We start from the raw sequence: 15,914 nt of genomic DNA, 5'->3' as shown, positions 1-15,914 counted from the left end.
CACCCGTGTGTTTTTGGTGTTACCGCCACGGATTGCATGCAGGCCTGCCACTTCTTCTTCTCCTTCTCCTACTCCATCCTCCGTCTCATCTTCGGCTGACTCTTTTTTCCACTACAACTGCCTCTTTCGCTGCACCCCCCAAGCTCCCCAGAACCTATTCAACGTGCCAGGTGATATGTTGCCATGCTCTGCTGCGGCTGTTGTGCCTGGAAGAAAAGAGCCTCACCGGTCCTGCACTGCTTTCAGCTCTGCGGTCACAGGCCGATCAGTGGCTAATCCCGCTCAATTTGACAGTTAGTAAAGTGGTGTGCGACAACGTTGCCAATCTGCTGAGCGCGCTGAAACAGGGCAAAATGACACACGTCCAGGACGTCTTGCTGCAGGCCAGAAAAATCTCTGGCCATTTTAGAAGATCTTACACTGCCATGGCTTGCCTTGCTGACGTTCAGCAGCGACACCATCTGCCCGTCAGACGTCTGATTTGTGACAGCCAGACGCACTAGAACTCCTCCTTATCGATGCTTGATAGGCTGCTCCAGCAGCAACATGCCATTAATGACTACCTGTATGAACTCTGCAGCAGGACAGGTTCTGGGAAGCTTGGTCTCTTTTCACCGCACTAGCGGCTGCTCATGCGTGACGCATGCAGACTTCTGCGGCCATTTGATGAGATCACCAAACTGGTCAGTCGCAGCCAGGGCACCATCAGTGACATCGTACCTTATGCCTTTTCTCTAGAGCATGCATTGTGTCGTGTCATTGATCAAGCCGATGAGAAGAAGGAGCTGGAAGATGATGAAGTCGCAATGCTGAATGAATTCCCACGGGGGGCTACTCCATCTGAGACAAGTCAGCAGGAGTCTGAAGAGGTATCAGAGGAGGATGGTGCCTGGGGGGAGCAGGAAGAGGAGGAGCATGAAGACCATGCTTTAAACTTTTCGGGGATCCCTGGTGTTGTCCGTGGCTGTGGGGAGGAGACAGAGGAGGACATTCTCCTGGGCGATGAGCAGGAGCCAGGGCGCTCCACCGCTTCCAATTTAGTGCAAATGGGGGCCTTCATGCTCCAGTGTTTGAAGAGGGACCCCCGTATAGAAAGCATAAAGGGCAAGTACCAGTACTGGGTTGCAACATACTTAGATGCCCGGTACAAACACAAAATGGCTGATATGTTATCAGCATCACAGAGGGCTGTCAGAATGCAGCATTTCCAGGCCTTGATGCGAGATATGCTCCATTCTGCTGTTGCGGGCGCTGGCAGAGAAATTTCCACCCACAGAGAAACAGTTGTGGGTACCAATCCTACCGCACATGCAAGTAGAGGGCGGTTTGAAGATGTGTTGGTCACTTTGTATATGAGATCATTCTTGCAGCCAACCCATAGACAGCTGCCCTGCGGATTCAGCCTCATGGAATGGCTAGACAGACAGGTGTCCGAGTACATTGGGTTAACGGCCGATGTGGACGCTCTGAGAAGCGAGGAACCCCTGGACTACTAAGTGTGCCGGCTGGACCTGTGGCCAGAGCTGGCACAATTTTCCATGGTACTCCTGGCTTGCCTTTCGTCGAGTGTCCTGTCCGAAAAGGACGTTCAGCACAGCACGGGGGATCGTGGCCGATAAGCGCACTTGCCTAGCTCATGACAGTGTGGACTACCTCACATTTCTAAAAATTAATGAGGCATGGATCTTGGAGGAATTCAACACCTGTGACGACCACGTTTAATTGAATTTCCTCATGCCAGCCCACACATATCCGCCACAACCCAGAACAAACAATGGTCCTTGTCTTATTTATATACAGCGCCACAAAAGGCCTTTACTCCACTGGGCTGCAGTAAAATTGATATCCAATAACCATCTAATATACCTTCAGCCACATAATCACTTGATGTTTTCTGCCCGGTGAATGCCTAATGTTTGGGGCCTATAGTCCACTGGCCTGCAGTAAAATTGCTATCCATTGACCGTCTAATATACCTCAAGCCACATAATCATTTGTTCTTTTCTGTACGCTGAATGCATAATTTTTGGGGCCTGTACTCCACTGGCCTGCAGTAAAATTGTTATCAAATGACCATCTAATATACCTCCAGCCACATAATCACTTAATGTTTTCTGTCTGGTGAATGCCTAATGTTTGGGGTCTGTACTCCACTGGCCTGCAGTAAAATTTATATCCAATGACCGTCTAATATACCTCCAGCCACATAATCAATTGTTGTTTTCTGTCCAGTGGGCTACAGTAAAATTATTATTCCGTGACCGCATAATGTACCTCGAGCCACATAATCACAATTTCTTTTATGTCAGGTGAATGCCTAATTTTTAGAGCCCGTACTCCCGTGGCCTAAAACAAAATTTTTCTAGGTTCCAGGAGGGCACATTTTTGAGAATTCTCTTTAAGACGCATAAAAATGGCCCATGATTAAAATACTTTTTAAAAGTAATTTCTGGTGGGAATTTTTGTCATTGATCCCCCTCTAGTATGTCACTGTCCATGTTGTGGGACTATCTGTGCACTTCTAGTAAGTATTTGGTGACTGCAAATATGACCTGAAGGTTTTTCAGGTTCGCCTGCCATTAAAGTGAATGGGGCCCGCCGCGAACTTGCGGTTCGCGAACATTTGATCGCGTTCGCGCATCGTTCTGGCCGATGTTTGTCCATCATTACTGATTGGTAAGGGTTCACAAGTGAGTGCTGTATTCTTTGCTAATTGGTCCCATCTCAGCCACCTTTCTGTTCTTTCTCTGCCTGGATACAGTGGCCAAAAATGGGATGGAGGTTGGAAGACCCTCATTCTGGAGAGTCAAAAGTGGGACCTACAAAGTATTGGCATACCCTAAGGATTATGGTACTAAATATGTAATAACGTATGTAGGGTTCAACTATAGTATATAACTATGTTGGTATAACAAGAAGGGGACTGCCCTGCACATTTAGGTTCATTTACCCCAGAAGTCATAAATCAACAGCACCTTGTGTAGTGTAATCACTGTTCTGTGCCATGTGCCACTTGTGCAGGGCTTGTGGGAATAGGGGCCCACCATGAATCTTGCTCCACCGAGGATTCCCTTGCTCCACTGTGGGCCATTCCAAACCTGATTAAAATAATTTTACCCTATTTGTAATGTGTAGTTGTAAAGAAGAGAGAGACAGATCTGGAAATGAATGACAGATGTATAGATGAGTGTCTATTCCGAACAGGTATATTAAAGTAGCAATGCAAAGCAAACCCTGTGTATACAGAAACCTTGGAAAATATTAGCAGATATCATTTTTTTCAACGCATCAGACATAAAAGTAAGTAAATCACAGAATGTTTGCTGTCATTGCATGTAGCATGAACTCTCAATTGCTTAGTGTTATTTGCTGTATTCTTACCCTGTTCAGTAGCTCATCTATCTCAATGACAAGAGTATCTTGGTTGTTTTGTGCCAGCTGGAGCAGTCTTTCAGGAGCTCGTTGAGGTGACAGTAAATGCTGAAAAGTTATTAAGACACATTTCAGTACTGCAGGCACTTTCAACTGTGTGCACACCGAGCATCTTTATTTCACTGCAATTCATCAATTCCACAATGTTATGACAGCCCTACTATATGTTCATAATAAATGTTTATTTCCTTGCGTGGAAATGCATAGAGCGGTTTCAACATACATTTAGACATCTTGCAATTATCATTAGTCATGTATATCGCAGCAGCTCAAACACATGGGGCTTCGTGGTTGGCTTGTTCAAACTGAGCTGCTGTTTTTCAGACAAGAAAAATTGCTTCCTAAAAAGAGACTTTACGCCCATGACCAAAATGAGAATGAACCAAGTTTATAGTTCCCGGGTCCTGGGGTACCTGAGGGTTGCATATGATTGGTATAATAAAATTCTTCTGGTTTGAATTACCTCTGTGCATTGCCATAATGGGGTTCTTTAGGCCCACTGCAGATAATGATCTTAAAGGTTCACCCTTATCTGTTTAAAAAACGGCCCTTTGTACACTTTAAATAACTGCACAGACAGGACATTTCATCGAAGCCAACTGCTTTCTACTAGAAATAGACTCTAGTGGAAAGCAGTTGTTTCTCCATTCAGCTCAAAATGCTGTGCTGTTGGACTTTTGAGGACCAGTATTGTGTCAGAGCCTGGTCTCGCTAGAGTATCCTCTGGTACTTTGGTGGCTCAGTCTAACCTGTATATGTCGTCATCAGAATTTGAAATGTTTAAATTGAATAAGAGGCTTCATTTTATCATTCTACATTAATGAGGTCAGTCTCCCTGTCACCACTGATAAAATCTATTTCCAAAGAGGAGACCATTTTTCAGCTTTCCAGGTGTGATAAGGTTATAGTGGTAAGGTTATAGTTGCTAGTTCTTGTCCATAGAATTCTATGGAGTAGGCAGGGGGTAGAGGAGGGAGGAGGAGACTAACTATTATGATGTCTTCCATAAAAATCACACAGAGAAGAGCAATCCTGCTTACCTATCTCACTGTAGCACACCGCTAGAAGCAGCATCATCATGGAGGACATTATAAAGAGGTTTTGAACAATGTGACTATGAATCCAAAACTAGAGTGAGACAGAATACTTACTAGAGCCAACACCAACATCTCTGTGTTTGTCTATCTGCCATTTGTCCACTCTGCAACTACTTCTTCCTCACCCCTCCCCTATTAATAGATGCCCATGGGCAACTTTAACTTAATCTCTCAGTGAAGCTAAAAAGCCATTTCCTCTCTGGAATTTATCAGTGATTCAGAGTGAGTGAAGTTCAGGAGATGGACAGGTGTATGCAAAGTTTCTTTATAACTTGTATTATTGTATTATTGATTTATGGAAAGGTGCCAATAAGAATATGCCTAACAAATGATTCTGCTTTACCTGCGGGGCAGTGTACACACAACATCAAGAAGTTGCCTAACAGCAGACTCACTAAGTGACTCTTGGATCTCCAACCGTGAAGTCCTGGCAGCAAGGTTTCTCAAAACTAAGAACAAAGGCTAGCGGCAGTATTTAATAATACATTCATTGACAAAAAATAACACAGTAATTCACCAAGATGAAGTTGTTGGAATCAAATGAAACTTTATATGTGAATATTATGATGATATATGTAAGTACAATATTAGAGCTAAAAGATAGGTTTATCTAGTACCCTGCTGGGCCGCCTCTAGCCTGGGTACAAGATGAGATAAGTTTGGACATGGAGACATACAGTTTTGCCAACAAATATTGCAGCTAGGTCTGTAGATGTAGGTTGCCGCAGTTAACATCCCAACTGGTCACATAAATACTTGATTGGGGATGAATCGGGTGACCAGACAGCAGACCAAAGTGTGAGCGAGCATAATCCTGCTTAAAAATGTCAGTTGTATCTTGGTTTATTTTGGTGCGTAATTTCTTTGTCAATGAGTGAATATGTGATGGCTAACCTTGGGCATGCTCCATTCATTTCTATGAAGTTCTGAGAACAGCCAAGCAATTGTGCATCTTGGGATTTGTTTTACCACAGCTGGAGTGCCAGAGGTTTGCCATCACAGATACATACCATAGACAATTCTGAAAGGTGGATTCTACAATGCTAGGCCATGTTATTGAAGTGTTTAATAATTATTATTATCATTATTATTATTATTATTTTATTGGAGTGGTTTGGTTGGGGAAACATTAGGAGAGACATTTTCTTCCTGCTGGAGAGCTTCTTTAATCATTTTTGTCAAGCGTAGATACATTTTTAATATATCAAAACTTTTTGAAACAAGATTTGCACATTTCATTAGCTCTTCCATGATAAATAGCTTTTGACGATCATCTATCCTCCTGGTGTCATTTATGCTTTTAAAATCCATTTATAGAGGAAGGGAACTGACCTAGTGTGATAAATTGTTTCACCCAGGGGACAAGTGCCTTAATGCCAGATTGTAATCTTGATTGCACACACAGCTTCATGTCATTAGTACCCATACTTGGCTCAGTAGTTTAGTAGATATTTGTTTGTGGTTCAGTACAAGTTACTGCTGTCAGCAAGATATTATGCCAAAGAGATGTAGTCACAATCATATGAGCTAGGAATCAGTAGGAGAGTGCTGAATCAATAGACTGTTATCAGCACCAAGGAAATAAAGGCAATTAGCAAACAGTAGAAATGCGTAGCATAAAAGTTAAATTTAAACAGATTTTTTTGCTTTTGTTTAAAATTTGTATGAAAATATGTTAATAGTGGCAAAAGTAGCAAAAGGAAGAATCATAGTAATGCAGAGTTGAATGCATTTTTATTATGTTAAGGTTACTAGATTATTAAGGTTATTAGATAGTGTTTATTGCATTAAAAGGGTTTTCCAAGTTGTGGATATTGATGATCTGTCCTCAGGATATTTCCATATTTAATGCCTCGAGCGGTGTGATGGCAAATATTGTGAAAAGAGATTGGGAAGTTTTTACAAAGGGGAGCACCAACAGTTTTTTCATGCACCTCCTGTTATGTCATACAGGAGGGGTGTGAATTTAAGGGACTTCGTAAAATCTGATTTAGTTACAAAGAAGAAAGAGACACAGACATATCTGTCTCTCCCATAGATTGATAATTGTCCTTGATTGGTGTGTTGCAATTATGGCAATATGACCCATCATCAATGATAATACATTCACTCAATGCTTATATGGGGAAATTATATTGTATAAGGGAGAGATATACACCTGTCGGTCGAGTTTTGTGATATATACATGTATGCTTCCATGACTATGTAGTTTGATATATTTTGGAAAGACAAGAATGGAGGTTAGAGAAAGAATTAATAAACATAAAAGTACAATTGTTGAAGAGATGGTGGAATTACCGGTAGCAAAACATTTTATAGAGATGGGTCAGTCTGTTAATCAGAAAATCTAGAGGAGAGGTGGAAACCAAAAGGGGTTATTGAGTAGAAAAGAAGTGAAATGTATTTTCACTTTGCAGTCACTTCAGCCACAAGGATTGAATATTGAATTTAGTGTGAGTAATATGTAATTAATCAAGTAGTGGGCTCAGCATGATGTAGGTCTTCCATATGTTCATATATGCAAATATAAAATAATTTATTTCTTATGTTGTTTAATGACATGTTTTTAATATTTTTTGGAGAATATTGGATAAACTTTTAATTGAATATTTTTTAAATGCTTCAATTAGATAAGAATGGATGGCTTGGTTCCCACTGATGGATATCTGCAGAAATGTTTAGATGTGGACTGAATTGAATGTATTCAATTGTCCTTTAGTGATAACCATATAAGAGGAGGATTAAAATTGTTATTCAGCAGCTAATGAGTGAATCAGCATTATTATTTGAGACATGCAAGTGAGGGTTACAGGTATTTGCTCACGTATTAAGCTCCCCATGTGGCATGTCAAACCGCTGCATGTCCTGATCAGCTGAGTACATTGGTAGGGATGGCACTGCTCCGCCCTGTTTTTAATAGCATCGGTATGCTCATGCAAGCAGTGTTTGGCTGAGAAGGGCTTTTGATTTGATGGAAAAGGTTTGGCCTTATGTATCCAGTTGGGTTTTTATCACCACGCAAACACAACTCAATCGCATCAATCGCCTTAGTTGGCAGTTGATGGTAGGTCAGGGGATCCTATGGCTCCCATCCCCACTGTTCACTCTCATAGGCCTCATGCCTCTAGACCTGATGCCTATTGGAGGAGGGTTCTATGACATCATCATGACAAAGAAAACTCAGGCCTCGGGAAGTGGGGAAGGGGGCATTATAAATACCAGAGGCACTACCGAGGGGAAATAATAAATACTGGGTGCATTAAATGCTGGGGAAACTACTAAGTTATTATAAATACTGGGGCACGACAAGGCAGCAATTATAAATACTGGAAGCACTATTGGGGGGCATTAAACATATTGGGGCATGGTGCATGCTAAAAATTGGGGGCACCACAGGGGGCCATTATAAATACTGGTAACAAGAAAAGAGGGTGATTATAAATATTGGTGGCACTACAAGTGGGCCATTATAAATATTGGTGACAATACAAGGGGGCATTATAACTTAATTATCACTACTTGGGCACTGTGGGACATTATTACTACTGGGGGTATTATAGGTAGTATTATTATTGAGCACAATATGGAGGCCTTTGCTACTACTAGGGAGTATTATCACTATTAGGGACACAGTAAGGGGCACTATTACTAATTAGGAAAATGACTACTATTGGTTGGACTTTTGGGAACACTTTTGGTAGTATCTGTATGGCACTGTTATTTTATAAGTATAATATTTGGGGTATTGGGGAGTATAAAGGACACAGTATTGGGTATAGCAGCAGGATAATAATTTTGGGGCACTAGGAGGGTGAGGATGATAGTAAAGCAAGGTATCTAAACGTAAGATGTGTGGCAAACCCTGGCGGTCCGATGTGTATGGAGGAGATGAGGAAGGAGAACTTCTAAATCAGAGGAGACATCATTGTATGTAGTAGAGGAATGCAGTACTGCATGCAATGTCCAATTAAAATATGCCTTTAGCAGTAGGGCTCATTTAGCTGGAGTAGCTGGAGGGGTGGGTTTGAGAACTTTGCATGGAGGTGGGGGGGCATTTTAATTGTCTCACCACAGTTGACAGAACAACTTTTAACTGTATCTGCATCCTAATCACACAGTGATTAGAGATGAGTGAATCGAATCAGACAAAGTGGAATTCGATCCGAATTTCAGGAAAAATTAGATTTGCAACGAATGCGAATTTCCTCGCGCTACGTGGTAACGAATCACAATTTTTCCTAAAATGGCGGATACAATGGCAGCTACACGTGTGAGGACATGGGGCAAGGAACTCTGGAAAGGCGGGCTGACCCATAATGCCATGCATACAGCCAATCAGCAGCCAGCTAGCCCTGTGATGTCACAGCCCTAAAAATATGGTGGCCATCTTAGAGTCAGACATTTTCCATGGTTTTGAGGGCAGGGTCCGATGTGAGAAGGCGCTAGGGTCAGCAATAGGAAAAATGTCATTGTGAAAAAAAGATTTATAAGTGTAGGGAAAGGATAGGGAGGAATCATTTCACAGCATCTTAGTGCAGGGAGAGAAGTCAGAAGGCACTAGGAACAGTGATAGAAAAACCTCATTGTGAAAAAAAAAAGCGATTTACAAGTGCAGGTAAACATTATTTGGGGATCCAAATAGTCATTATACAGCTCTGGCATTCCAGCAATTTGTTCTTGTTATTGGGGTGCAAGTGATATGTTGAAAAGCCTTTAGTGGCTTATAACTGTGGAAAAAGAAAAATATATACACATTTCACTTCTGCAGTTATTTGTGTTGAAAGAGTTTAATGGCCTATTTCAGTACAAAAAGTAAAAATATATACACATTTTGCTTCGACAGTTATATGTTGTGAAAGCGTTCAGTGTCCTATTTCAGTACAAAAAGGAAAAAAATATATGCACTTCACTGTTGCATTTATTTGTGGTGAAAGTTTAGTAGCTTATTTCAGTACAAAAAGGAAAAATATATAAGCATTTCACTTCTGCAGTTATATGTGGTGAAAGCGTTCAGTGTCCTATTTCAGTACACAAAGAAAAAAAATATATGCACTTCACTGTTGCATTTATTTGTGGTGAAAGAGTTTAGTGAACTATTTCAGTACAAAACAAAAAATGTATATTTAAACGACAGGCACTCATGATCTGAAACCACCCAGAGATGTCTTAAAAAGGTTAGTATTTATTGACAGATTAATACGTTAAAAAAAAAAGTTTTAAAATAAAATTAAAATAAACACATAAAAGGAGATAAAATAGTAATAACACTTTCCAAAGCCAATCACATACAGTGTTGTGTGCATGGGCAGCAGATCGATGGAATCAAGTGGATGACTACCGTCCCTGCAGTTCACACCACCCTCTGCATATATTCACCAAAGCAACATAAACAACAGTAAATTGAGTCTTAGTGAATTGCACTTGCCTGACCTCCAAAAACTCAAAACTATTAAATGTGTCCTCATATGTGAGATGTTGCAGATATTCAATAGTTAAAACAGCATTTAACCACATTGTAATAGGCAATTGAAAAAGCGCGACAATAGTCCTATTTGATCCTTCTTGATCCACGAGGACTGTAACAGAACATCAGTATACCTCCTGGAATCGTGGATCAAGAAGGATCAAATAGGACTATTGTCGCGCTTTTTCAATTGCCTATTACAATGTGGTTAAATGCTGTTTTAACTATTGAATATCTGCAACCTCTCACATAAGAGGACACATTTTATAGTTTTGAGTTTTTGGAGGTCAAGCAAGTGCAATTCACTAAGACTCAATTTACTGTTGTTTATGTTGCTTTGGTGGATATATGCAGCTGGTGGTGTGAACTGCAGGGACGGTAGTCATTCACTTGGTTCCATCGGTTGGTGTCTGCTGCCCATGCACTGCACACAACACTGTATGTGATTGGCTTTGGAAAGTGTTATTATTACGATTTTATAACTTTTTATGCGTTTATTTTAATTAATTTTTTTAAACTTGTTTTTTAAAAACTTATTAACCGGTCAATAAATACTAACCTTTTTAAGACATTTCTGTTTAAATTCTTTTTTTATTCAAATTTTTAAGGATCAAAAAAGTAATTCTGTTTTACAATAAAATGATAATGAAAGTCTACATCATAAACATAAATAAGATCGGTCTACATAGCATTAAATATCATGACATGTATTACAATGGGATTGTACAACAATCAAGTATTAATGTAAGAAAGAAAATTTCTAGTTCGCAAAAGTTATTGAACCTATAACCATTGACGCTGGGGTGACAGGCAATCAAATATCAAGTTAGGACCGAAGTCTTTATTGACAACATGAATTGTGTTTGCCATTTGTTATGTACCTTTATCACTACAGTGTCCTTAATACTTTGGAGTTTAACCAACTTCTAAATTACTGTCACTACCAGAGCTTTGGGACGTTCTCACAGCTCTGTTTCTCCACCCCTGTGATGATGTCACTACTAGAGCTGGGAGGAGTTCTCACTGCTCTGTTTACTTTTGGTTTCCTTCCTCCCAGCTGTTCCTCATGCGTTTGATTTCCCTCTCTTTATATCACCCCTCCTCCTATTGTAGGGCGTGGATTATAGTTCTCATTTCAGTTGTAGCTCTTGCTTTAGTATCTTCACTTGTAGCTATCAGTTCACTAGACCTGTGTTCTGCTGCAGCAAGCACTCCGGATATTGCCAGCTGTCCTTGGATCCGTCTTCTCTGCGGCTGCAACACCTTCAGCTAAGTGTACAGACATTATTGTGCACCTGATTATTTTCTGACTGGATCTGAGGTGGCCACGGTTCCCTCCATATACTGAGTAGGGCACCGGTGGCCGTGCCCCTTCCACTATTGTAGGGGTTACAGTGGTCATCAGTCTTAGGCACGTGGGCATGCCTCGTTCCGCCATTTGGATCCGGGCATGTGCTTTAGCAGAATAGGGAGAGCTTTGAGGGTCTGACAGGGGTCACCCTTTATCCTCCCTAGTTTGGGTCCGGTCAGTAGCTCTTTTACTGTGTATACTATTGTTGCTCACATACAGCCGTGACAATTACTGAGTGTGGCAAACCTAGTCGAGTCATCCCAGCTATATCTCAAAGAGAACAGTAACTTTGGGGGGGAGAACAATTTAACAGGAGAAACATGGGGAAGGGGGTGGGAGGGGAGGGAGTCAGGTTTAATCTAACCTTATGAGTACAGGGTCAGGATGATGAAGCTGATTAATTTAAGATGTTCTGTTATGGCATCTTTTTCTAAAAGTTTGATCCAAGGGTCCCAAGTTTGATGGTATTTTGGCTTATCATCTCTAATTAATCTTAGTTTCTCGTAATTATGTAGGGTATGCATCTCCTTCAGCCACTCTGAGATGGATGGGGGTTCTTTTTCCCTCCATAGTTTAGGGACAAGTAGCTTGGCTACGTTTAACATATGTAGTGTTAAAGGGTGTCTGATAGTAGAAGTTTGTATATCAAATATACTAAATAGAATCAGGTTTGGGGGTATTTTAGCTGTCGTGTTAAAAGTTTTATTGATTATCATTGTAATGGATTTCCAAAAGGTTTCTAGTTTTTTGCAGTGAACCCAGATATGGGATATGGTACCCTTTTCCGCTTCACATCTCCAACACAACGGGGATATGTCTGGGAGCATACGATTAAGTATAATAGGGGTTCTGTACCAGCGTGAGACTATTTTGAAGTGAGTTTCTTGTATTTTGGGGCTAATTGATTTAGATCTTGTATTTGCAATGATGTCTTTTATCTCGGAGCTATTGAAATCCCTACCTAGTTCTGCTGTCCATTTTTCAAGGTACGAGGGGGGGGGGAGGTGGGATTGTTGATAATGTTATAGATAGAGGAGATAGCTTTTTTAACCGGGGTATTTGTTCTGATGCATTTTTGTATAGGCGTTAAGGGGTTGGCAGAAGAGTTATAAATTTCTGATTTCATTATATAGTCTTTAAGCAGCGAATAATGCCAGAAGGAAAGATCTAATTCTGAAAAGTATCCGTTAAGATCTATATATGAGATGAAGACATTGTCATGTACTAAATTCCTTATCGGTGCAAGAAATAATTCATCCACCTTCATTATCTTATTTTTTTGATCTTTGAGATGGGGAGGGATCAATGTTCCCACCGGGGTCACTGCCATATTAGAAGTCAGAAATTGTGTTTTTTTATTAGTTTTATGCCAGATTTTTAAGGAAAAACTAGTCAGAGGGTCTCCTGTTTTTTTAGTTTTGTGAGGGTAAAGGTTATCTACTGTTTTCCACAATAGCAAGCGGTGTTCAGGGAGCAGCAACTCTCTTTCTATATCTATCCATCTCTTTCTGGAAGGCTTAATAAACCACTCCATTAACTTAGCTATGTGTATAGACTGGTGGTATTTTAGGAAATCAGGTACCCCCAGACCACTGCTCGCCTTAGCCATAGAAACGGCACTATATTGTATCCTATTGCTGTTTGATCTCCAAATAAATTTTAAAATCGTCTTCCTAAGAGTGTTGTAGAAATATTTAGGAATGTCAATAGGCAAAGCCTGTAAAATATATAAAACTTTGGGAAGTATCATTTTTAATGGCATTTATGCGCCCAAACCAGGATACGTACAGTGTCTCCCAGTCTTTGAAGGCTGATTCTACCTTAGTTAGAAGAGGAAGGAAGTTCAATGTATATAATTCCCGGAAGTTCCTGCTAATGTTGATGCCTAAATATTTAAAGGAAGTGTTAGATGGTTTTAAGGAGGTAGTAGAAATGATCTCTTGCCATACTAATTGGGGCGTGGTGACATTATATACTTCAGATTTATGAAAATTAATCTACAAATAAGAAATAGAGCTAAAATCTTCCAATTCTTTCAAAAGTGTGGGAATCCCTTGTAGGGGATTAGTTATCATGAATAAGGTGTCGTCGGCATATGCCGCTACCTTGTGTTGTTCCCTAGATGTGGTGATGCCTTGGATATGAGGGTTGGATCTTATCTTGATTAGTAATGGTTCCAAAGATAGGATAAACAGAATGGGTGACAAAGGGCACCCCTGCCGTGTGCCATTTGAGATTTGGAAGGCGGTTGACAATGAGTCATTTACCCTAACAGCAGCTGATGGAAAGGTATACATGGCTAAAATTTTGGATACAAATGTTTGGGGAAATTCAAAAGCATTTAGGACCTCTTCTAAATAAGACCAATTAAGCCTGTCGAACGCTTTCTCTGCGTCTGTTGCTACAAACATGAGGGGTATGTTCTTTGTCTGAGCTAATTGTATAGCATGAAGTATTCTGTATATATTATCTTTAGTTTCCCTACCTTCGGTAAAACCGACTTGATCATTATGGATGATATTTGGGATCATATTCTTAAGTCTATTCGCTAGGGCTTTAGCATAAATTTTAATATCCACATTTAAAAGGAAAATTGGTCTGTAGTTTGAACATAATGTTGTGTCTTTGTCTTCTTTGGGTATTAATGTGATATGGGCGTTGAGGGATTCTGGACGGAATGAGTCATTTATTGCTATATTATTAAAATAGTGCACATGTGGGGAATTAAAGACAATTGGAACTTTTTATAATAACTTGCCGTCAGACCATCTGGGCCAGGGCTTTTACAGTTGGGAAGAGATTTTAGAACCGACTCTATCTCAGTTTGTGAGAAGGGGGTTAGTAGTTTTGATTGCTGGTCTGTGGTCAATTTGGGTATTTCTATTGAGTTTAGAAACTCTCTAATTTTGGTTTTCATTTCTACTTGGTCAGGGGTGTATTTATTTATATTGTACAGTTTTTCGTAAAAGGATCTGAACGCATTCGTAATACTCGTTGAGGTGTTACATAGAGAGTTGGTCTGGTCTCTGATTTTAGTTATGTATGACCTATTCCTTTGTTTCTGTAGAATTCTAGCTAGTCTTTTGTTGCAACCATTGTCCTCTAAATATTTTTTATATCTAATAATATATAAATATTTTTGATTCTTCCTTTCCATTAACTCCAGGAGTTTGGATCGCAAAATTGTGAGATCTTTTATTACCTTTTTCTCCAGTGATAATTTGTGGACTGTTTCCAGTCGTTTTATTTGGGAAAGGATGTCATTAATTTCTTTCTCTCTAAGTTTGTTTTTGTATGAGCCTCACCTAATCAATCTACCCCTGATCACTGCCTTGTGTGTTTCCCATTCAAGAGAAGTGCAGGTTCTCCCCTGTAGATTATCAGTAAAAAACGATTGTATGTCTGACATGATTGCTGCTGAATCTTTGGGATCTGTCAGTAAGCTCTCATTGAGCGACCAATTAAATGAGCTATTCTTAGTATCTCCAGGAGAGAGCTGCACTAATAATGGGGCGTGGTCTGATAAGTGGAAAGATTTGTATTCAGCTTTTTTCAGGATTTGTAAATCTCTATTATGCATAAAGAAGTAATCTAATCTTGAGTAAAGATTGTAAGTAGAGGAGTAGAACGAGAAATCTTTGCAGCTTGGGTTCAACATTCTCCAGACATCAACTAAACCATGGTTATGGAGTTTTTTCTTCAAGGCTTTAAGGTCACGGTACGCTATTCTAGCTTTGCCTACAGATGTGTCTATGGTTGGTTCCAGAGGGGTATTCAAGTCACCTCCCAGGACCAAAACACCCTCAACAAATGAGTCTAACTTGTTCAGGACATGTTTGAGAAAACGATGCTGTAGCGTGTTAGGTGAATAGAAGTTGGCAAATGTGTATATCTTTCCATATAATAGGCCTTTGACAAATATATATCTGCCCTCCCTATCACACAGTGTGTCCATGTGTTGGAAACCCATTTTTCTGTGAAACACGATAGAGACTCCTTTTCTTTTAGATAGAGGCGTGGTTGAGTTATACCAATGGCAGTATTGAAATGTTTTGGAGAATGGGGTCAATGTTTTTTTAAAGTGAGTTTCTTGGAAAAAGATCACGTCCACCTTTTCTTTCCTCATATATGTTAAGATCTTGGACCTTTTCTTAGGATCATTGAGACCGTTAACATTATAAGAGGCGCAGATAAAATCAGCCATAATTGTGACGTATTTTAGGATATGTCCTGACCTGGTATAAATCTGATTCCCTGAAAATTAACTTGGGGAGGGGGGATAAAGTTGAAAGGAGAAGAAATTTAGCAACAATTGGGTAGTACATATTCAAATTGAATATCTTTAAGACATTCAATTTGAATATGTACTACCCAATTTTCAAGAGATTTCTGGGTGGTTTCAGATGGTGAGTGCCTGTCGTTTCAATATACGTTTCTTTACTCAACTTTTGACTGGGTGAGTCAACACGATAAGAGCACCGTACCTTTACCTATAGACAGGTGAGCCTCTATATTGTTGTTCTATTTACCAGCACAAAACAAAAAATATAGACGCATTTCACTTCTGCAG

The 15,914-nt window shown here is 40.0% G+C and overlaps 1 protein-coding gene across 2 annotated transcripts in view; it reads right to left on the bottom strand.

Moving 5' to 3' along the window:
* Positions 1–15,914, bottom strand: part of LAMA2 (laminin subunit alpha 2) — a 1,085,231-nt gene that overhangs the window by 242,819 nt on the left and 826,498 nt on the right. For both annotated transcript variants that reach the window (XM_040429125.1, XM_040429126.1), the window contains exon 34: positions 3,382–3,480. In XM_040429125.1, coding sequence (XP_040285059.1) covers positions 3,382–3,480 — 99 coding nt within the window. The remainder of the gene's footprint in view (positions 1–3,381; positions 3,481–15,914) is intronic.

Source organism: Bufo bufo, chromosome 4 (genome assembly GCF_905171765.1).
Source record: "Bufo bufo chromosome 4, aBufBuf1.1, whole genome shotgun sequence".
NCBI lineage: Eukaryota > Metazoa > Chordata > Amphibia > Anura > Bufonidae > Bufo > Bufo bufo.
Note: the sequence above shows the minus strand (reverse complement) of the source record. Positions and strands in the feature narration are given on the sequence as shown.